Consider the following 24893-nt stretch of genomic DNA (forward strand, 5'->3'; position numbering starts at 1 on the left):
AGATACTAAGAGACAGAGCAAGAGCTATGGAAAACACAAAAATATTTCATTTGTAATGATTTATATAGTAAAATAACATTACAAAAAAAACTGCAATATACCGGGACCGCAAAAACTGAACCGCGATGGAGCGGGGGTTTACTGTAGACCCACCTTAAGATTTGGACAAAAAATATGATTTTTTTTTTTACTTCTCAAATTTTTACAAATCATTATAACTTAAAGAGGTTGTAAACTCGGTCAAAAAAATTTTTTTTTTCTTACAACCTGCAAGAGAAAGACATAATGAGCTAGTATGCATCGCATACTAGCTCATTATGAAATACTTACCTTAGAACGAGCCCCCGCCGTGCCGCTCTCTTACCTGTATGACGAGCGACATCTTCAGTCGCCCGTCTTCCGGGATCGCGGTATCCGGCCATCTGATTGGCCGGAGCCGCGGTGACGTCACTCCCGCGCACGCGCACGGGAGCCGACGGTCACGGCACGGGGCTCTGAAGGAACGGCACGATCAGCCGTTCCTTCAGAGCGCATGCGCCAGTGACGTCACTGGCTGCATTAAAGGTAAATATCTCCTAAACCGTACATGTTTAGGAGATATTTACAGTACCTATATGTAAGCCTTATCATAGGCTTACCTATAGGTACAAGTTACAGAGGAGGGTTTACTTCCTCTTTAAGAATGAGACTATCATAAGGTATGCAACTAAAGGTAGAAACACATTTTTTTAATCTGTGTAAGGCTGATGTCAGATGGGCAACTGTGCCGCTAGCGATTCTGCCCCTGACAGTTTGTCAAAATTGCCAGTGGCAGGATTGCTAAGAGGCTGCCTGTTCTGTTCCTATGGAATCTTCTACTGGGGTGTAACAGCATTTGGGGCAGCCACAGAGCAACATCTTGCTGTGCCTGGGTACATAGGAAGCGATTCCATAGGGGCAGTGTGTTTGGTGATCCTGCTGCTGGCGATTTTTCTCCGGTGGCAGACTGACCCATCTGACATTAGCCTAAAACAGCAAAAGAGATACTTTGTTAGAGCTGTAAAAGGTTTCATGTTTGAAAAAAAAAATGGAGTTAATATTATGAAAAGGAATCGAGAAGTGTGAGGTATGATGTGATGTAAAAATATGTCTTGCATTGATTTTGATCAGGCAGAATGATGATCTTGGATCCACATTATTATTTAGGGAAAAATAACTATACGGTAATCTAGCCCTGAGAACTTGCTTACAGGAGGAGAAAGCAGAATATTGCAATCCTGAGATTATGATTTTTTTCTTGGAGAAATTTAGGGCAGAATTGTGCTATAAAGTTGGTTAGGATCAGCAAGTCACAGAGAACTCTGAGTATTTTATTTATAAATGAAAGCATTAATTGAAGTCTATTGATTTTTCTTCACCCTGAAGTGTACACGTTGCCAGTTGTTGTCTGGGTAGCTGCACGAGCCTTGCTAAGTAAGCGCCCTGTATGGTTTGAAATAGATATTATGACTGAAGACAGCTGTCTTGTGCCGTGTATTCAAGTGATTGGGGGGGGGGGGGGCTGGGGCTAGCTATGGCTGAATGTTTTGGTATATTTCAGGAGGTATTTGTGCATAGTTGTTATAATGAAAGAGATGGAAGGGGTGGGGGGTTGGTGCAGTTTCTGTAAATCAGATATAACGCACAGGCTAAAGCTCAGTGATGACATAAGAAGAGATTTCAACAAAAAGGTCCGCTGTCTATTTAATGTTGAATCGCTGGGAGAAATCCCCATCGCCGTGCAGCTCATTCGGGGCATTGACTTGGATACAGAGCTTCCTTTCTCTTTATTCTGTATCAAGGATGATGTCACCGCCACATGTTCTGCTCTCTTAAAGAGACAGGATCCTTCTACATAATGGGCGAGAGACATGGAAGGGTGAGGAGGGTGATCTCATGAAATACCAATAGCGGTAACCTTCAGAAGCAATTAAACAACGACAGCTGAATGTATATAGAATTAGTATCAGGCCTGAGAGAACAGATGTTCCTCCCTAGTATAGTGTATAATGCTGTAGTTGTTCAGGGGCAATCCACAACGCTGTGCATTGAGGAGTTGGTATCTATGGACTGAATGTGTCCTTCACAGTAATAACCTGCATTTTGAAGTACCTGTCACGCCTATACCATCAGCTTTGCTGGGAATCTGCATGGGTCCTTTGTGTACAGTTTGGTGAATTGAGGGGATGGTTATATAAGGGTTTAGAAATCTGATGGGTACTGAAAAGCGGATGGACATAATCAAAGGCATAACAACTGTTTCTCTTTACATTCCTGAGGCTGTAAGTTGCAACTGGATCTTCTTGTTTATCTGTGTGGTGTGGTTACAGATTTAGTTTGTATACATTTCCCGTTATTTTCCTGTTTCACAAGACCTGTGTCCCAAGATGCCATCATTTTTATATTTTGTTGTGTGTTAACATGTGTGTTATGGGCCTCTAGACTGTGGTATATACTGTATGTTATTGTCAAAATATATGTATGACCTGGGAAAGGTTATAATAGTTCATCAAATGCTTTTGGCTTCATTATGTGCCTTGGCCTGCCAAGTCCTCTGATAATTAAACCTGTTTTGAGATATTGAGTGCAATCATCAACGTTGCAGTTTCTGTTTGTGGCAAAAGGGAAGCCAGCAAATGTACACGGGTCAAACAGGGAACATTGTTTATTTAAACTTGTTTTAATGAAAACCAGAAAAACTAGCATTATCAGGCATTTTTTATGTATACAGGAAAATGTCATAAAAATATTTAATTTATAGAATGCTGACAGATGCAACTTACATTGCAGGTTATACAAGTTTCAGAAAATGTGCAAAAAACTTCCTGATAGTTATGGTGTGTGGAAGTGTTTAAACCCATGCTAGTAGTGTGATTTTAGTGCATTGGAACATCTCATTCATGTGGACAGAAACATTGTTTATACACACGCAATAAACAGTTATTCTGATTGCAGTTCCTAAGTCCAACGTGAATATGTTTCTTTATTTTTATCCTCAGGCGCAGCTGGCCCAGGCGTTGTATGATAATGCAGCTGAGAGCCCCGAAGAGCTTAGTTTTCGCAGAGGTGACGTGATGCTTGTCCTAGAAAGAGATGCTCAAACACTTGGGGGGTGGTGGCGTTGTTCTCTGAGGGGAAAACAAGGTATCGCGCCTGGAAATCGATTGCGACTTCTGCCAGAAGAAAACACACAGGAAAATGAATACCAGGCACCTCGTCTCATTGGAGCCACTGCTGTAACCCCAAAGTTACAGAAACCTGAAGTTATGCCTCAAAATTCCACAGAGGAGCAACAATCTGAGGTGAAATGCATTTCCTATATGTATCAACATTATCATTTCTTTCATATATTTACAGAAGACAAGATACCTTATTAATGTAACATATAGCGAATTAAATGAAGCGCCTACCCAAAATAAAAAGTTATAGAGTGGCCTTATTTAAACAAATGAAATAAAGAAAACTGTAATGGTGGTGGGCACACGAGGTCCGAATATTGGCCAATTCAGCAGGAACAGGCCGACATTCGGACAGTGTGTACAGCTGTCTGACAGAAGCCAGTCCAACCCCTGGCTTTTGTTGAAGGGACATCCTGGGAAAGCAGCATCTGACCAGCAGCGATCCGCGCTGGCAGCCACTGGCTGTGATAGCTGATCAGTGGGTTCTGGCGGGGGAGCAGTCCCCTGTCAGAAAACAATAGTTCAGCAGGGGGGTTTGCCACGCTAACATCACATAGATAGTATGGCGACCTCTCAGTTTTTTTTTTTTCTCAGCCTGTTAGATTGAACGAAAAAAAAAAAAAAAACTTAACGTGCGTACTTGGCTCAAGAGTTATGGCCAATTTAATTTTTAGTTTTATGTTTTGTTTTTACAGTGTATTTCTCTTTTATGCTTGTTTTTTATTTACAGTCTTTGCTTTACACATGTACATAATACACTGCTCAAAAAATGAAAGGAACACTTTTTAATCAGAGTATAGCATCAAGTCAATTAAAATCCTGGGATATTGATCTGGTCAAGTAAGTAGCAGAGGGGGTTGTTAATCAGTTTAAGCTGCTTTGGTGTAAATGAAATTAACAACAGGTGCACTAGATGGGCAAAAATGAGACAACCTCCAAAACAGGAATGGTTTTACAGGTGGAGGCCACTGACATTTTTTTACCCTATTTATCTTTTCTGACTGTTTTTCACTAGTTTTGCATTTGGCTAGGGTCAGTGTCACTACTGGTAGCATGAAGCAATACATGGACCCTATAGAGGTTGCACAGGCAGTCCAACTCCCCAGGATGGCACATCAATACGTGCCATTGCCAGAAGGTTTGCTTTGTCACCCACCACAGTCTCAAGAGCATGGAGGAGATTCCAGGAGACGGGTAGTTACTCTAGGAGAGCTGGACAGGGCTGTAGAAGGTCCTTAACCCATCAGCAGGACCGATATCTGCTCCTTTGTGCAAGGAGGAACAGGATGAGCACTGCCAGAGCCCTACAAAATGACCTCCACCAGGCCACTGGTGTAAATGTCTCTGATCAAACAAACAGACTTCATGAGGGTAGCCTGAGGGCCCGACCTCCTCTAGTGGGCCCTGTGCTCTCTGCCCGGCAACATGGAGCTCAATTGGCATTTGCCATTGAACACCAGAATTGGCAGGTCTGCCACTGGCACCCTGTGCTTTTCACAGATGAGAGCAGGTTCACCCCACAATGAAATTTCATCAAAATGGACTAGCCTGCTGCATCATTTTTTTACTTTGATTTTCGGGGGGGCTTTGAATTCAGCCCTTTGTAGGTTGATAATTTTCATTTCTATCAAATTATGTGGCATCCTTTCCTTCCTAACACATTACCCAGTCCATATCAGTATATATAACCATCATTATATTTTCCCCATTCAGATCTGATGTGTTTTCAAAGTGTTCCTTTCATTTTTTTAGCAGTGTATATGACTAATTATTCCCAGAGACTGTTACCGTGTATTGCTGATTTGAGGCCCATTTCTTGTACATTTTATTATTCTTTGTGTTTTAATAGAGCCATAGTCCACCTTTTCCAAAAAAAATAAAAGCACCCATATTGATTAATAAAAAAACTGTGCTTTTGTTTTGTTTTTTTTTGTATTGGAACTTGCAAAAGTCTGCTCCTGCTGACTATTCTTCCAGCCGCAGGTCTGTACCAAGGTTTGAACCTTCAATAGTGGGGGTGCAGGAAGGGTCAGTGGACTACAGCTGTGGTGACATCACCACATCGTGCTCCATTGAGAACTACAAGTCTCTCTGTTGTGCAATTCCCAGATTCTTTTGAATGAATTACACAGCTGTACAGCACAGAATTTAAATAATGACAAGGACCGATGGGGACTAAATGTGTGTGTAAGAAAAAACATGGTCAGAAAGATAAACTTCTCTTTTAAGTACCCATTCTTTGATCTCATGGTAGATAATATTTTAAAATGTAATCTTAACCCTAATTACAGGTATATCAAGTTCCATCAATTGCACGCCTCTGCATCTCATCAACTCAGGATGAAATCTACAACTCTCCACGTCATATCGAGACATCTCAGCCCTGTCCACAAGAGGTAAGCATAAATTCGTCCTTAACAGAAATCTTTAAAGCTGAAAATACAGATGAAATACATATACATGCATTGCATGCCACACTTTTCAGATATTTCTTTGTAAAATATGTAAAAAACATTTATCATTTTCCTTCCACTTCACAATTATGTGCCACTTTGTGTTGGTCTATCACATAAAATCTCAATAAAATACATTTACCTTTTTGGTTGTAACTTGACAAAATGTGGAAACTTTCAAGGGGTGTGAATACTTTTTCAAGGCACTGTACGAGAGTTGTTTTACCTACCAAAGGATTTGTAATTCTGTCCACCAGTCCATAGTCCTACACAGCTCTGCCCCACAGCCGTGTCTAGTAGGACTTGATCTTTTTCTGTTGCAGTTTCACTTTTACTTACAGGCATCCCCACCCTGTCATTGGACAGTGAAAGAAGATGCAGCATAAGGATGAGCTCAGCTCTCTGCCACCATGCTCGGTTTCTGCCTATCAACATGCTCTTTCTATTGCAACATGCCTAACTGACTCCTTGTGCTATGTTTCCCTCCCTCTCTTTTAGCTCTGCTGTACAATAGACTGCAAATGAATGACACACTAACGCTGTATGCATTTAAAAAAAAAACTCTCCATTTCCCATTAAGGGACACAGGAATTTGTAAGCATTTGGCTTATGCTGCCATCATCAAGATGATTACAGATCCCCTCATCTATTTCATCAGTTAAGATTCCTTTATGAGATGCTTGAGCTGGTCTCTACACAGCTATCTCAGTCAGCGTTTCTTAAACAATAGCTTTATAAGCCATACCCACACCTCTTCCCCAGACTGAATAGTTGCAGGGCCAACCTGGAATGTGACTTTTTGGACACTGGGCTTTACATTATTGCGCTTTCCAGACCTAAGTGTAATGTTAAAGCTAGCTGGGGAATGCCTTCTGAATTCAGAGCCTTGACACAAACTCAGGTGTGACCCGTCTCTACAGACCCACTTTGTGAGTGGACCTCTGACCATTTCAGAGCTAGTTCCAAATGTGACCTTCAGACATTGAGCTCTGCATTGTGGCGCTTTCCACACCTTTGTGTACTGTGTTAGCTACAAAGTGCTTTTAGGGTCCAGAGTTGTAGCACAGTCTCTGGTATAACCTTGTCTCTGAAGAGAGTAAGACTCAACAGGCTGAAGCACTGGAAGCTACCTTACCATTTGCACTGCAGAGCCTCTTTTTAAAAAAATGGTGACTTCCAGTTTTACTGCAGTGAGCGTTAAGACCGGGGGATCTGTTAGGTGCAGTGCTGCCTGGTCCATGCTCTCTTTCTCACCATCAGCCTAGAGAAAGCATCCATTTCTCTGCTGTTCCTGCTCCTCAAGCACCAAATGAATCTCCAGGCTCTGGTTTGATTCCACTACCACCTAAAGTCAGTTGGACACCTCCAGCTATCTGAAAACCTCATCAGCACCAGCTATTTGAGTTTGTGAGTACTTGAGGTCTTGCTTTACATTGAGCCTAGTTGCTGAACCCAAAACAGTGCAATATGTCTTCCTAAAGACACACAGAAGACAGTATTCCTGTCACAGTTGACCTTAGCCCATACTCCATCCAGTGGTTCTAGTGGCATTTATCTCTAGATGGAACCCACACCAGTAATCTGGAAGCAGGAACCCCCATTGTTATTTAGCCATCATCTGCAGAGTCTACCTCAGCTTTGTCAGATAGGGGTTGAGGCCTCCTGCATGCCATCCCCAGAGGTATTCATGTCTACTATGGATTACATAAAGTTTTGTGTGTTTAGTTACTGGAGCATTCTGCTTACAGAGACTTTAAACGCACTCTGGCGCAATCCCCAGTACAGTGTCTCTGATGCTCCTGAGCCTGTAGTAAATTCCAGGCCTGCAGTACCTGGTATCATCTCTGATTCAGATTCACAGACCCCACAGTCTATAAAGGGAGAGGCTTTTTTTGGGCCATCTGCTTGTCACTCAGATATACAGGGTTTTTTTTTTTAAAGCCATAGTAATGCAGTGTGTACACTTTGCATGTGGAGGATCAGTCTGCTGTTCGAGGCCTTGAGTCTTTAATAGCTCCTATGGCTTCAAATACCTTTCTGTTACACCCACATTTTGGGACATTCCTCTATGGCAGGGGTCTCCAAACTTTCTTTACAAAGGGACAGTTTACTGTCCTTCAGGCTTCAGGGGCGCAATCTGGGGACCACTGCTCTATGGGAACTGGATACACCCTGAAGGATCCTGGGCCCTACCTGCACTTGTATCAGAACACAAAAGACTCACTTCAAATACTTCACTGACAGGAAGTTAAATTCCACTTAGGTCCCAGTTTAATTTAAAGTAGAACTATAGGCAAAACTTTTCTTCATTTTGGATAGGGGAAGGAAGCGTTATAACCCCTGTCAGTTTTGTTTTTGCAATCTGTGTCCCATTGTGGAGATTTCCCTTGACTTCCTGTCCCATAGCCAAACTGGAAGTGAGAGGAAATCCTTGGAAATTAGGGAATTCTGTTAGAACCCCCAGGTCACCAGAAGCAGCGTCCTCATTGGAAGATTTCCCCTCTTTTACTTTAACTTTCAATGATAATGGTAAACAGAACAAATAGAGAGGATGGCACATACAGCAAAATTAATTGACAAGAGTTCTAATCCCTCTACACTCTATCCAAAACGAAAAAAAAAAAAAAGTTTTGCCTTTAGTTATACTGTAAACTGGTTTGGCCCTCTGTCCTGTGTTGACAGCAACTTTCATTTGTCAAACCATATCAGAATGGTGCAGTTGAAGCCTTGTGCTTTAGTTGTGACAGCTTGTTACAAGCCTCTGAACTTGTGTCTCGCACAAGACTGATGTCCTCACAAATACACAGGACGCTTTGGCTATGTGTGTGTGGGAAGCTAATGAAATGTCTAAAGAACAACCTTTTCATTTACCCTGAGCACAGGAGATCTGCAGAACGGTCAAAGGAAGCCTGCCCTTCTCCCTCATCTGCTCTGGCAGTACTTGTAAACTTTCTGAGTCTCACTCACACTTGGACCATAGGGTCTGCTACCCTCTCTCTTAAGCCTTCTGAAAAAAGGTGCCCCCCCTTATATAAGTGGGGGCTGTTTGTACATCCAGGTGGGTCCCTAGGTATTGTGCCTTTTTGGCATTTGGGCACTCAAGACAACCTTTTTAGCTCACAAGCTAGCCTCTTTGGTACAGCTCTCTTTCAGCTACCGCTCACCATGTCTCCTCTGTTACTGCATGTAGCTGTGTATCCAATTAGGTTTACCTGATACCTCTTGTTCCACATGGGTTCTCTTTACCCCCTCCAGTAGTATTCTGTATTCTTGGACAATGTTGATCCCCTATGGTACTGGGCACCCTTTAGTATTCCTCCTCCCCACTCATTTGACTTACAGAGTTAGCTGGAACCAGTTTCTACTGCTTCCTTCCCTACAAGGGACCTTACCTCTTAATGTCATTTGAAGGCACCTGTTGTTGCTTGAGCAGTGGACTTTATGTCCACCCTAGGGAATGAATTTGGAATCCTCACTGTGAAACACTTAGATGGTCTTCCTTAAAGAGAGTCAGCTTTCTGGACTCTTGCACGTAGAATTATTTAGAAGGACCCATTTCCTGCAAGCTTTCATGGATGGGGCTTCACAGGTGTCTAGTTTTGGTAACTATTGGTCACCAACAAGCAAGGCTAATAAGTAAAATAAAAATCCTTGCTGACAGACGCTACATCCTGTTGGTCAGTATCTTTCCTTAACAGTCAGGGATTTTCCCCCTTCACCTTTGGGGGCTTATATGGTGTTGCAGGATTGCCTTCCTTACATTGTCTCTCCTTCTGTTGTTGACTCTCATTCTTCTGCAGCCTCCCTATCTATATCTGAGAGCCTGACCTTGAGGCAAGACATTTAGATGGTTCCTATGGACTTGTGGCCTTGTATGAACCCTGAGTTGCTTAGGGTTAGTGGGTTGGTTCAGATGTCCCTTCTGCTTCACCTGATTGGTCTTGGTTCCTGATTCCATCTTAGATCCCTCAATAGCTGTTGACCCCTCATTTGGACTGCTTTTGGGTGTCCTGATTTTTTCTGAATTCCTGTCCTGTGGGGGATGTAATATTTTTGTAATTAATATAAAATCTGTTACTTTGAGTTCATTGAGGGATACAGGTTTCGTCCTTTTTTATTTTGTGGTATGTTTTGCTTTCTCACAAACCTGGAGGGGTTATACTGAGGCTACTACCTGAATGTGGCAGCATAATCTGTCCATATCCCTGTGTTCCTAAAGCTCTATTCACACTATTGCGACTTGTCCTGCGACTTTGGACACAAAGTTTTACTCCAAATTGCGTGATTTGGAGTTGCATTGGTGTGAACAGAGCCTTAATGGATTTGAAATAAATGTTATGGTGAGTAAATTTGTATTTATGTATTATGAATTACAGAGCTGCATTCATTTGTCTTGTTTATATATACATGGAGTTCACCTTTAAAAGGATAAGTTCACTTCCCATAAAAAATAATAAATGCACATATTTTTGAAAAAAAAATGTGCATTCATTTTTTTCCAGCAGGAGCCATGATCAATGGCTCCTGCTGGAAACAGCCTTATTCCAAAATGAAGCCACTCTCAGTAAAAGGCACATGACAGCCAAAAGGCACCTGAAGGACTCACACCATGAGAAACAAAATTCTCTTGTCTGATGAAACAAGTATTGAACTCTTTGGCCTGAATGGCAAGCGTCATGTCTGTAGGAAACCAGGCACCGCTCATCACCTGGCCAATACCATCCCTACAGTGAAGCATGGTGGTGGCAGATCCAGGCTGGCGGGATGTTTTTCAGCAGAAGGAACTGGGAGACTAGTCAGGATTGAGGGAAAGATAAATGCAGCAATGTACAGAGACGTCCTTGATGAAAACCTTCTCCAGACCGCTCTGGACCTCAGACAGGGGCGAAGGTTCATCCTCCAACAGGACATCCCTAAGCACACAGACGAGATAACAAAGGAATGGCTATGGGACAACTCTGTGAATGTTTTTGAGTGGCTCAGCCAGAGTCCAGACTTGAACCCAATTGAACATCTCTAGAGAGATCTGAAAATGGCTGTACACCAACACTCCTCATCCAACCCGATGGAGCTTGAGAGGTCTTGCAAAGAAGAATGGGAGAAACTGCCCAAAAATAGGTGTGCCAAGCTTGTAGCATCATACTCAAAAAAAACTTGAGGCTGTAATTGGTGCCAAATGTGCTTCAACAAAGTATTGAGCCATGGCTGTGAATACTTACGTACATGGGATTTGTTTCATTTTTTATTTTTAATAAATTTGCAAAGATTTCAAACAAACTTTTTTCATGTTGTCATTATGGGGTATTGTTTATATAATTTTGAGGAAAATAATGAATTTATTCCATTTTGGAATAAGGCTGTAATATAACAAAATATGGAAAAAGTGAGACGCTGTGAATACTTTCTGGATGCACCGTATGTTCCATCCTAAATATAAGTGGAACATGTAACATGTTCCAAAAGGTGAACTTAACCTTTAAGCATTTTTACACCACTCATGTATATGGTTCCTTTATTGCATGTGTCCCAACTGTTCTGTTGCAGGCTTGTTTATCTGATATTATGTTAATGTATTATTTTTTTTCTTAATTCTCTAGGTTTATGATAAGCCATCATCTTTACTGAGGGATATACAATCTGCATCTGAAACATACGATAGTCCTGTGTTGCGTGTGAAAGATGTGGCTGCTCAACCCCCTGAAGAGATACCTGAAGATATATATGATGTGCCACCAATGTTCCAGAATGTGCCACTATCAGATAATGAGGAAGATGAGGGTATTTATTCTATGCCCTCAAACTTAAAACGGGTTTCAGGGCTCCAGAATCTCTATGAAGCACCAGAAGACATTTTAAGTTGTGGCAACTTACCAGAAACTCTTGAACCCCCTCAAACTCATCGTCTTTCAGTTTCGAGTACAGGCAGCGCTCGTTCCGCAGACTCTGGAGGAAGTCGGGAGTCTGGTCTGCCATCTGTCCTGTCAAGGGATCCTCGTAGTGATGGAGTTTCCACCATGGAGTCATTGAGACTGTTGCACCAAGAACTGCAAAGGACAGTGGTACTTATGTTTGAAAAGATGCAAGAGAGTTCAGTACAGGGGTGCTTGGATTATCAAGTTACAGCTCAGGTAGTGGAAGCCCTTAAAGACTTTGTGGGTTTGGCCCAGGTTGTTCTCCTTCACTCCTGCCAAGCCTCGGATCCATCATTGCATCGACAACTCTCAGGGCACCTTGAAAAACTTGAGCTTGCTTTACTGGCACTGCAGGAAGCCAATATTGAGTTATCAGTGGTTAATACAATTCAGGAGCAGAGTGGGTTTATTTTAGCACTCGTAAGCATCAATGCTGGCCTTCTTTTCCCACGACCACGACTCTCTTCTAGTGAAAGCCTTTCCCGGCGGCCACTTCCTGCACTACCCACAGCCTCCCCTGCTACACATCGTAAAGGCAGCATCCAGGACCGACCTCTGCCACCACCACCTATCATGCACTGCACTCCTACTGATCCTGGAGAAGATGCACATAGTGAATATGAGAGGATTCAGTGCAGAGACAATCATTATGTTCATCTACAGGTAAAATATACACTGAAGATGACATAATTCTGTGCTTATTTCGTTAGTCCAGTTTTGTTCAGCTTACATGTATGTTGTCCAAACAATATGTTATGGTAATGCCACTGAAAATCATTTCTCAAAGAAAGTGCCATTGTATGTTTCAGCACTTTCACCATCCAGTACATTTGTTTGCATGTTTATAACTGTGACCCTTTTTTCTCCCAGGGTACTGTCACCTCTCAGACAATGCAAAAATCCAAAGACAGACCTACAGACATAGATCAGCGCAATTCACAGGAGAAAAAGGTGAGTGTAGTTATATAGTTTAATTTTCCCATATTGTACTTTATTCTGTATGGACAATAAATGGTATGTGAGAATCTAATCATAACTGCTCAAAAAAAACGAAAGAAAAACTTTTAAATCAGATTATAGCATCAAGTCAGTTAAACTCCTGGGATATTGATCTGGTCAGTTAAGGAGATGTTAATCAGTTTCAGATGCTTTGGTGTTAATTAAATTAACAACAGGTGCACTAGATGGGCAACAATGAGACAACCCCCAAAACAGGAATGGTTTTACAGGTGGAGATCATTGACCCTAGCCAAATGCAAAACTAATGAAAAACAGAAAAAATGAGTAGGGAAAAAAATTTCAGTGTCACTACTGGTAGCAGGAGGCGATACCTGGAAGAAGTTTTGCTGTGTCTCCCAGCACAGTCTCAAGAGCATGGAGGAGATTCCAGGAGACAGGCAGTTACTCTAGAAGAGCTGGACAGGGCCATAGAAGGTCCTTAACCCATCAGCAGGACTGGTATCTGTTCCTTTGTGCACAGAGGAACAGGGTGAGCACTGCCAGAGCCCTACAAAATGACCTCCAGAAGGCCACTGGTGTGAATGTCTCAGACCAAACAACCGGAAACAGACTTAATGAGGGTAGCCTGAGGGCCCAACGTCCTCTAGTGGGTCCGGTGCTCACTACCCAGCACCGTGGAGGTGGTATTTGCCATTGAACACCAGAATTGGTAGGTCCAACACTTGCGCCCTGTGCTTTTTACAGATGAGAGCAGGTTCACCCTGGGCACACGTGACAGACATGAAAGGGTCTGGAGAAGCCGTGGAGAAGGTTATGCTGCCTGTAACATCATTCAGCATGATCGGTTTGGTGGTGGGTAAGTGATGGTCTAGGGAGGCATATCCATGGAGGGACAAACAGACCTCTACAGGCTAGACAATGGCACCATGACTGCCATTAGGAATCGGGATGAAATTCTTGGACCCATTGTCAAACCCTACGCTGGTGCAGTGGGTCCTGGGTTCTTCCTGGTGCATGACAAAGCCCAGGCTCATGTGGCGAGAGTATGCGGCCAGTTCCTGGAGAATGAGGGAATTGATACCATTGAATAGACCCCCACACTTGTCTGACCTGAATCCAATAGAACACCTCTGGGACATTATGTTTTGGTCCATCCAACGCTGCCAGGTTACACCTCAGTCTGTTCGGAAGCTCAGTGATGCCCTGGTCCATATCTAGGAGGAAATACCCCAGGACACCATCTGTCGTCTCATTAGGCGCATGCCCTGACATACAAGCACATGGGGGCCATACAAACTACTGAGTACCATTTTGAGTACAATGAAATTTCAGCAATTCGGACTAGCCTGCTGCATAATTTTGTCACTTTGATTTTTGGGGTGTCTTTGAATTCAGCCCTCTGTAGGTTGATAGTCTTCATTTCCATCAAACAATGTGGCATCCTTTTATTCCTAACACATTACACAGTCCATATCAGTATATATATCCAGCATAATATTTTTCTCCATTGAGATCTGATGTGTTTTCAAAGTGTTCATTTAATTTTTTTGAGCAGTGTATATATCAGTTATTCACTGACATCAGTCATCATATCATTCTTGTGCTCGATTGAGATCTGCAAGTTTCTCAGACTCTGTGAATGGATGATGCAGATATGTGGGTGGAGCCAAGCACAGCTATGCTGAATCTGAACACAAAAGGGCGTTTGAGGGTGGGGGGTTTGCAAATGTGACTTTGTTTTTATGTTACACCCTAAATGTGGGTGTAACGTGAAATGTGGTCCCAAAGGTGAACTAAGCCTTTAAAAACAGACTGTGTTCAGCAATGTGCTTTACAAATGTGTTTAGTGAAGCCCCAATATTTTAATGAATGTGGAAAGGGGGTGCTAGGAAAAGGTCATGTAACCGATCTACGTTATGGGACCAGCCTCTGCATGAATCATCGAGCATTTTTTGCAGTGTTATGTAGGGAACAGTGAATTGTACACCACAGGCTCCACAACTCAGCTACCAAGGGCATCCAAGTTAGGATGTCTGACTAAGAAAAGGTGATAGGAGACACCTTGCAGTTTCTGCACCTTGGTTCTGATTGCTCCTTATGTGCGACATGGGTACATAGCTTTCCGTTTCTGTAAATGAACACCAGATATGGTGGATCCCCTCTTGCCCTACGGCAAGGGGGATCAATCAGGCTTGGGGTGGTCTCCTCCACCAAGGGTGCACTCGAAATCTCCCTCGCTCCTCTCCTGGTTCTGAGTTCATGTTCCTCCTATATGGCACCCAACAGTCTTGTAATTATGGACTCATTTACAATAGACTGCCGTACTGTTAATCATAAACAATAAATACTTGTTTTTGCAGGCTAGGATGGAACTGATTACATCTTTATGTGCCTAAATTGCTAGTATTTGTCCTATGGATCACTCTGATGATCTCTTATGCTGGCCATAGACAGTTCAAATCTCAGCTGGTTCAGCAGGAACCGGACAAGATTAGAACCCTATATGGACAGGCTGAATGTACCAAGTTGATCGATCGATGAACTTGAGTACCACCAGCCTGCCGACTTTTACTTGCGATTATCACTAGCAATAATCACTCCCAAACGAGAATGGTTCCCCCCATCCGCCGGGTCTGTGTTGAGGAGGGGATTGAGCAAATATTTTTCCTGCAACCCATGGTATGCATGTATGACCTGCCTCAGCAGTAAAAGAGGACCCCATCAGTGTTATGAAAATGATTGTTGTCCTTTTTGTCATCCAGACATTAAACTCTGCAAAACTGCTGCATCTTTCAAAATTTTCTAAACGTATGGTCAAATAAGTTATAAATCCAGCTGCCAAACTTTAGTGCTACATAAATGCAGTTATTCATAGAACTGAAAGCAAAACCTTTTTTTTTTAACTTTGGATGGAGTAAGGCAGGATCATAGGCCCCTGTTAATTTGTTTACCATTTGTGTACTATTTCCCTTCACTTTCTGCCTTGTAGCCACAACAGGAGATTAGAAGAAAGGCTTCCAGAGTGAGAGAAATCCCTGTTAGTCATAGGGGTCATCAGAACTAATTTCCCCATTGGAAGATCTCTCTTCTATCCTCATTCTGGCAACCACTCAGAATTTGGGATCTTCTTACATGTTCAGCTATAATGATCACCAGGACAAATAAAAAGCATGAATCTTCCTCAGACAGCAATAAAAACCTGACAGGGGTTTTAATCCCACCACTCCACAAGCAACAAAAAAATGTTGCCTTCAGATATACATTAAAGATATATTGAAGGTAACGTGATGTAACCCTAGTGCGTTGATGGTGTCCACATGGTCATATACTTGTTAAAAAACTAACATGTGTATGCTACCTCTTCTCCTTTGCTTATAACTGAGCATATCTAACAATATCTGCTCCAATGAATCAGTAGAAGCTATTTTCCCTTGTGTCAGACAATACAGCTCAGCTAATTGGCAGCAGAAAAGACCACACACCCCCCCCTCAGCATTTTTTCCAGGTCCCACTGTCCTAATTGTGGGTCTGCAGCGGGCATATAATGTTGGGTAGGTCAGAAAGGCATCCATTGGCTGATCCTTTCTCCAATGAATGTACCAGGAAGCTGCATTATAAGGGAGTCATCAGGAGTCTAAACCCCCCCCCCCCCTCCCCGACCCCATGTACTGTACATGCACATAATTAAATATGTAAATGCTTGTGGGTTTTCTACCTAAAAAACTATGATTTCTCCACATGTTATATATCATAAACCGTTGGGTTATACTGCCCCCTACAAGAGGACACTAGGCAGAAAAAAAAGTCTGGCTACACCCATGGGCAGCCCCAGGGGGTATACTCCCTCTCTCTGCTATAGGCACTGTTTTTTTTCTGCCTAGTCAGGAGTAAGGACCTAGTTTCTTGCTAGGATCTGTGTTCCTGGCAAATTTTTTTTTTTTAGATAGAAATTTTTTCTACTGGATTTTTCCTGTGAGATCTACAATAAACTACCTCACAGCGTTCCTTCTGGCCGATAGCCCCCCATTTAGATGGAGAGGAGTTCTGTCTGGAGCGGTGCCCGCCTGGTTCCTGGTATGGCAATTAGCTGTCCCCCCTCTCCCCCTGGAGGGTTTTGGGGTGGACGTGGGCACCTCCTTGGGACGGTTGGTCCCCAGGGTTCCCCTCCTTCATGTCAGGCACCCCCCTTGTCATCTGTCCACATCCTATCCCCCTCCACATATGGTTGATGTGGTCTTCGGGCGAAGGGCTAGCAAAAAGCACCCCCGCCTCATTTGTCTCATCAGATCCTGAATCTGATTCAGCTGTCGTGGATGTGGGTCACCCTGGTGGGTCTGCGATCACGCGCTCAGAATTCTGTGATAGTGAGGATGATTCCTCCACGTCTGCAACCACGCTAGAAAAGGCGCTGGTGGAAGCACTGAATTTATCTGTGCGTGAGACCTTGAAGATGGAGGATGCAGCTGTGACAGAGGTGCAGGTTCTCTTTGGCACTCACAAGCCATCCAGAGCGGCAAAGGAGTTTCCTTTCCCTGCCTATTTTGACAGAATTGTCGCTAAAGAGTGGGGATGACCAAAGTGTCCCCGTGGGGTTCCTAAGCACTTTACTAGGCGTTACCCCTATGAGGAGTCCCTTCTTAAGAAGTTGACTGTTCCACCGGGGGTGGATCCTCCGGTTTCCAGATTGAACAAGGCAACCTTGATTCCAGTTGAAGATTCTCCGGCCCTTAAGGATCTGGCTGACAGGAAGGCGGAGGCTGTTGCCCGCAATCTGTACACTGGCTGGTACGGCCCTGAGGCCGGTATTCACTATTGCCCTGGTGTCGCAAACTCTGACTGAATGGGCTAAGCTTTTACGCCGTGACCTGGATGGAGAACAGCTCCCCCTTGCATTTGCTGATCTGGGGGACCAGCTGGTCCAGGGGCTGCAGTTCATCTGTGATGCCTCTTTGGATGCGGCTCCCCTAGTGGCTCGGCTCTCTGTTTTGGGAGAAGTCCTTCGGCGTGTCTTTTGGCGCAAATGCTGTTCTGCGGACCAGACTTCTAAAAAGGCCTTGACTGATCTTCCTTGTCAAGGAGATCGCCTGTTTGGAGCTACCCTGGATGACATCATAAAAGGTCTCACAGGAGGGAAGAGTACCTTTCTTCCGCAGGCTACTAAGGGCAAGGAACCTCTTTGTAGACGTGGGCCTTCCTTTTCGGCTCATAAGAAGTTTTTTTCATCCCTCAGGGTCGACTGACAAGGACTCAAAGCCCTTTAGGGCCTCCTCTGGAGGATCCAAAAGAACCTGGTCTGGCAAGCCCAGAGCGGGCTTCTCCAGACCCGCGGACAAGGCTCTTTCAGCATGAAGGTGCGCCCTCACCAGTATCGGGGTGGGGGGGACGTCTTCGCTGGTTTCTGGACCCATGGACTTCCCTGGTGCAAGACGGGTCCACAAAGTCATTCGTTCCGGCTACAAGATTGAGTTTCGCTCTTGTCCCCCAGCAAGGTTCTTTCCTTCCAACTTGTGCCTGTCCCTGGACCGCTTACAGGGTCTGTTTGGGGGGGTACCAGACCTGTTACATCAAGGGGTGATTGTCCCGGTTCCGATTTGGAACGTTTTCAGGATTCAGTCATGAAGATCTGAAGCTGTGTCTGCCAATGAACATCAGAGAAATGGATTTTACAGTCAAAAATCTCATTTTGTGTTTCTACCAGAATTCTTTAAATAGTTGTATTAAATCTGACAAACACAAGCATTGTTTAAAGTAAACCGGTCACATACCTAGGCAGGTTAAACGGATCACATGATGAAACAAATGCAAATACAAAGGTTACTGTCAGTTAAAGGTAATCATCACACTATAAATAGATCAAGATACAAGCAGCTGTATATTCTGCAAATATAGATTTTTTTCTGTAGAAAATGTCTGGAGTCTGCTCCATTACACTTAATGGTTGTCAGAATGATCCAGCATTCCCCCATGAAAGGAAAGATACCTGCATTTTATACCTGTTGCAGTTTCTCTTATTACAGATTCTCCTTAGATAATGGAACTCAACACAATTTATTGGGCACTCTAACCATGTTAGTAAAACTGGAAAAAGATGATAGGTAACTGAGAATCAGAGGATACAAAAATACAGTTCTTTTTAAAAACACTAGAGGTAGAAACATGCTTTCACTACATTTTCCTTATAAATTTATCAGTACCAAAATACCAACACCATATACCACCATGTGCAACACTGCAAAGGAGTACTTGAATTAGTATGGAAATTGAATCAAAAGTTAGATTGGTTGTACATGGAGGGTATTCTACAAAAGGATGAGTATGAATATACTGTGAGTGTAGAGGAAAACCCAATCATTTCTGCTATAGGTATCCCCAACCATAGAGTAGATGAATATGTAGATAGGATGCCTAAAGCTCTGGTAACCCTTCTATGTTTGAGATTGTAAAGATATTTTCAAAGTTTTAGACTTGACACAATTGGAATACAAGATATGCTTGTTTCCATTGATGTTGAGTCTTTGTACACATCTGTTCCTCATAGGGTGGGCCTTAGGGCAGTGGAATACTTTCTACAACTTTAGTGACCAGAGGCTGAATTGCAAACAAAATTTTTATTAGATCCACTTAATAATTTTTTGGAATTTACAATTAATAATGGGCAGTAGCCATTACTGTGAAGAAGTTAATGCTCAGTGCCAGCAAAAAACTATATTTTGGATAGCGTGGAGAAGGGAAATCTCCCCACTGAGGCACAGGCAGACAAAAAACGACAGGGGTCTTAACTCTTCCATGCTTTATTAAAAGCTACGTATACTTTAAGCAATCTGTTTGTCTATTGATAGCTTTTAAGGATTAGTTCACCTTTGAGACCATGTTTCATGTTACACCAATATTTAAGGTCTAACACAGTGGTCTCCAAAGGGCCCTTTGCTTGCCCTTAGGACACTTTTTCTCCAACTGACAACAATGATGGGCTATTCCTTCCACTAATACCAATGATGGGGCACTATTCCTCCCATTCCTTCCAATACCAATGATGGGGAACTAGTTCTCCCACTGACACCAATAATGGGGCACTATTCCTCTCACTGACACCTATAATGGGTCACTATTCCTTCCACTGATACCAATGATGGGGGCACTAATTCTTCCAAAACCAATGATGGCGAACTATTTCTCCCACTGACACCAATGATGGGGCACTATTCCTCCCACTGACATCATTGATGGGACAATATTCCTTACACCCATACCAATAATGAGACACTACTCCCCCCTGAAGTGTGAAAAACAGTAAATTGGCCCTTTGTTTGGAAAGTTTGGAGACCCTAGGTCTAACATGAAACATAGGTACATTCTCCAACCCCCCCCCCCCCCCCCCACACACACACACCAACTTACTTGAATGGCAGGGTTCTTCTTGCAGCCTTTTGTCTGTGTTTGAATCTGGCACATGGCTTCATCCACACGGCCATGTCATCCGTTCACAGATCTATTCACATAATTATGTGAATGGGAAGACTACAAGTCTGCCACCACGGCATAGGGACTCAAAGTTCTCTCTGATGCATTGATGTCACCAATTTTGTAATCCATTGTGTACTTCCTACAGCCCAATAATGGTAGGTCTTTACCTCAGTATGGAGCTGGGGCTCGGAGAAGAGTATGCAGAAGATCAATCTGGGTGCATTTATGAATTTATGTCAAAGGGTGGACTATTCCTATAAAGCAAGTTCAGATGTGTGCTTTGTTTTTCAGTGAAATCTTTAGATGAGTGCCTTGTGATCCCTACATGTTTAGCAGTTAAATGGTGATAAATACAGCATTAGGTAGTGTTACTTTTATCATCTCAGCAGACACCCCCAGGAACGCTTCTTGTGTAGTTTTAATCTGGGCAAGACTTTTGTAGCTAATATTTTCTGAGAAAGGTTGATACTGGGGTGATATTTGCACATCTGTACATTTATCTGTTATAGGAAATGTGTAAAACATGGTGACTGCCATTGCTCACCTCTCCTGAAAATTACAGTTGTCTGGCTGTCATGTTGACCCCCATCGTTCAACTTGCATTAGTAACCTGGAACAAGAATACAGATAAAAAGCTCTCCCTTTCCTTATCTTCATGCTTGTCACTAGTCAGTCACTCAAATTATAGATGGGAAGGAGAATTTTGACAGCCAGGCATCTTTTCAGAACAAGGTCAGCAATAGCAGGCCCTGCATTTCTTTCATGAAAGGTTTGCTATGAACGACAATACATAAAAATGTATTAGTGGCCAGTTTTACCTGTCATGAAAGAAATGGAGGATGCACTTGCTGAACTCCTTAAAAACAAAACTAGTTACCTGGCTGCCATGCTGACTCTTTAGCATCAGAGCTTTACATCAATAGTCCATGGCAAGTATGTCAATAAAGACATGACTTCCCTGGTCTGCAACCTTGTTCCAGGTCAATGACCGTCTGAAGGAAGTCAGCAATAGAAATCCCCATATTTACTTCACAACATGTTAATCTTGCATTTCATTTTTGAGATTTTAGAGGAAACAAACTAACAAAATTCTTTAAAATCCCCACCTGTCAATGTAAGAGAAAGTTTTTTTCTGTTAAAAGTTTTATATTTTCAGAGGACTAGGTGGTAACGATGTCTCTAAAACAATTGTGAGACTAGAGGAAACGCCATTTAAATTCAGATGGAATTTTTTTTAGATTGTAGTTTCTTTAGTATATCCCCCTCTGGTGGACAAAAGAAGGGATGCAGGCTCTAATGAGGCAAAAAAAAAAAAAATGTACTAATAATTGTACAATATCATATGTAGCTTTCCAGGCATAGAGGTGCAGGAGATGCCAAATTAGGGGATATTCATCAAATTCTTTTATAAATAACTATCACTTGCAGATTCATTGGATTGGTATGTAAATCCTACTTCGATACTTTGAACAGGTTGGAAAGAATGTTTCTCATGATGAAGATGAATTCTAAATTCATATATGAAGCATATTTCCATTGTATCTGTGTAGTTTAATCATTTTAATGCAGTCATAACAATGTATATGTGTTACAGTGGAACTTTATGAAAACAATAAAAAAAGGGTGAATAGGCAGGATTTTTAATGCAGAAGAGACATGCTTTGTCACTTCCTCATGAAAGCTATTTACCTGCCAGGCCATGTATGAAAGCTACTTACCTGCCAGGCCGTCCTTGTACAGTGAGCCGCTCATGTGCAGCTCACTGTACAAGTTCCACAATGCCGGGATAACAGAACTCCTGCGCATGTGGGACATCATCTCTGCCCGGCCAAGGAAAGCAGTACCTGGGAGCCGGTCACCCGAAGATATCATGGCTGAAGGGGAGCTCCAAGACACTGCATCGCTAGAGTGAAGGTGAGTATAGCATGGCTTTAAATGAGAAAAACAAAAATGTACTCCATTCCGTTCTGCTGTGAAAGTTGTGCCTCTAGAACCTCATGCCAATCTTATTGCCAACTCACTGCTGAGTGGCAGGAGATTGACATAATGTAGCCTGTGGTAAAAAAAAAAAAAAACAATGCATCGTTACATAAGGTTATACTAGTAAGCCAACAATAGATGAAGCCATTTTCTTCTCTGCAGGAAAGAAAATGGCTTGATTCTCCCATCAACACAGTGTTGATGGGGGAAATCCCTCCCATGGAGCTATGGTGTTCTTCCAGCGGGGTCCATCGCTACTAGGAGAACACAGTGCTTATTGCTACCGTCTCTAACTGCTGGCAATAATCACATGAAAAATCCAACATGCTGGTTGTACCCAAGTTGATCGATCAACATGGGTACAATCAGTCTGCCCATACATTGTTCGAATCTTAACTGGTTCAGCAGGGATTTGAACTTTCTATGGCCAACTTTACACAATACCCTCCACCCTTACTGGTAGAAGTCAGGGGTGCCCTGCAATAGTAATAACTAGAGATGGGCTCAGGCATATTTAGGATCCTAGTCCCAACCCATCCGCCCCTTCCCACCAGGAAGCAGACACTGCACACCGCTAATCACAGGCAGTGAGACATTTCCCGATCTGTGCAGGTGTGGACCAGGAACATCTCACTGCCTGTGATTAGCGGTGTACAGTGTGGGCTTCCTGGCGGGATCGGGCAGATAGGTTGGGACTAGGATCCTGAACATACCTGAGCCCATCTCTAGTAATAACCATGAACACAAGAAACCCTGGCATGTTATTATGTTTATTAGTTGTGTTTTTAAATGTATTCCTTGCATAAAAAAAATAATTGCAAGCATACACTTTTCCTAACTTGTAGACATAAATGTAGATTATACAACGCTTTAGCTGCACTTTGCCCTATTTTTTTTTATACTGCTTAAGACTGTTAATAAAATGTACAACTACAATATAGGAATCACAATGGAAGCACACTCACCTTGGAACTCTTTTATTCCAGACTGACCCTTGTCCAGAGCCATCAGAAGAAGACCGTCATTTGCTGCGCTTTTATGCATCTCAAAGTCACGGACACCTACAGACCCTTGAGACCTGTGTGGGTACATTTCTGGGAAGTGCAAGCTCACAACCACCACGTGTTTTTGTAGGACATGGAAAACAGCTGGTGATTGCTGCACACAAGCTTGTGTTCATCGGGGACACACTTGGCCGGTTGCTCAGCTGTACTCAACTGCAAGTTAAATTAGCAGGAGAAGGAGGAGCCCTATGCCAAGCCCTTAAAGAAGTTGTGCTAGCCACAAAGGAGGCTGCTGCACTGTACCCATCTCCTGTTGCACTAAAAGCCATGGCAGCCAGTGTATCTGTACTCTGCACCTGTGCCCATAGCTTCACAGAACTTCTACAAAAACTGGCTGTCTGACTCATGAAAAACAGAACTTCTGACATTTGGAAGGTTGATTTGGATTATGGGTAGAAAAATCTACAATAATTTTGAGAAATTCATGGTACTACCTGCCTAATCATGTTACTGACTTTTTCATTTTAGTATTTATTTTGTATCAAGATCTCTGTTATGTTTAAATATATATGAAAAACTACAATAAATTCACTCTTATTGTATTTATTTGTAGCATATAAACATTTCTTTCTTATATAACAACATAGTACTAGTAAGCCTAACTGCCGGTTCACACTACCGCGACTTGGTCGCCTGACAAGTTGTGCTCCATTCTGTGCTATGGGAACCGTTCTAATAGGAGTGACTCGACTCATTCCATTATGTGAAGTCCGTGCAAGTCGCACCGAAGTCACGGTGCACGGCGACTTCACTAGTCGCCCCCGAAGTCGTGTCGCCATAGTGTGAACCGACTCTTAAAGTATAACTAAAGGCAAAACTTTTTTTTTGTTTTGGATAGAGAGGAGAATGATTAGAATGCTTGTCAGTTTTTATTGCTGTCTGTGCCCTTGTTGGGGAGATTCACCCCCTCTTTTTGTCATGTTTTCCATTATCATTGAAAATGAAACTAATAGAAAATCCCTAGAAAAAAAAAAAAAGAAGGGAAATCTTCCAATTGGGGCACTAGTTCTGGTGACCTGGGGGTTCCCAAGAGATTCCCTTAATTTGCAGGGATTCTCTCTCACTTTCTGTTTGGCTATGGGACAGGAAGTGAAGGGAAATCTCCCCAATGGGACACAGATGGCGAAAAAAAATCGGACAAGGGTCATACCCCTCTTTGCTCTATCCAAAAGGAAGAGGAAAAAAAAAAAGTTGTAAACAAGGCAGATCGCCGTTCTGACACGAGGGAAGGGATGGAATTTGTATCCCTGCAAACCAGGGAAAAAATTAAATTTCTTCCCCTAGTGAAAGCACCTCACACAGTATAGTGAAACGCTGTCTAGGCACACAGTTAACCCCTTCCCATCCAGTATCATTAGTACAGGGACAGTGCATATTTTTAAGCATTGATCACTGTGTATTAGTGTCACTGGTCCCCAAAAAGTGCCAGTTAGTGTCACTGTCCTCCGCAATATAGCAGTCCCGCTATAAGTCACTGATCACCACCATTACTATATTATATACTTTTTTGCAAACCAATTAATTATAAGCTTATTGGTTTACCAAACATATGTAGCAGAATACATACTGGTCTAAATTTTTAAAGACATTAGATTTTTTTTTATTTGATATGTTTTATCGCAGAAAGTAAAAAATATATATTTTGTTTCAAATTGTTCGTCTTTTTTTTTTTTTTTTTTTGTTTATAGCACAAAAAATAAAAAACGCAGTGAAGATCAAATACCATCAAAAGAAAGCTCTAGTTGTGGGAAAAAATGACAAAAATATTATTTGGGTACAGCATTGCGTGACCGTGTAAATGTCAGGTAAAGTAACGCAGTGCCATATAGCAAAAAATGGGATTTTTGACTTACCGTAAAATCA

At 42.5% G+C, this 24893-nt stretch overlaps 1 protein-coding gene across 2 annotated transcripts in view; it reads left to right on the top strand.

Moving 5' to 3' along the window:
• EFS (embryonal Fyn-associated substrate) overlaps positions 1-23576 on the top strand; it is a 44284-nt gene extending 20708 nt beyond the window's left edge. Inside the window, exons 1-6 of one of the 2 annotated variants that reach the window (XM_082270431.1) lie at positions 1769-1897; positions 3018-3320; positions 5489-5593; positions 11248-12225; positions 12433-12513; positions 22953-23576. In XM_082270431.1, the coding sequence (XP_082126557.1) occupies positions 1838-1897; positions 3018-3320; positions 5489-5593; positions 11248-12225; positions 12433-12513; positions 22953-23372 (1947 nt within the window). In that variant the 5' untranslated portion in view covers positions 1769-1837 and the 3' untranslated portion in view covers positions 23373-23576. Of the gene's footprint in view, positions 1-1768; positions 1898-3017; positions 3321-5488; positions 5594-11247; positions 12226-12432; positions 12514-22952 lie in introns of those variants that run through there. The other variant, XM_082270432.1, reaches the window with a different exon arrangement.
• The last annotated feature ends 1317 nt before the right edge of the window (positions 23577-24893 follow it).

The sequence above is a fragment of the Pelophylax lessonae genome (assembly GCF_965119305.1).
Source record: "Pelophylax lessonae genome assembly, chromosome: 1".
Lineage (NCBI taxonomy): Eukaryota > Metazoa > Chordata > Amphibia > Anura > Ranidae > Pelophylax > Pelophylax lessonae.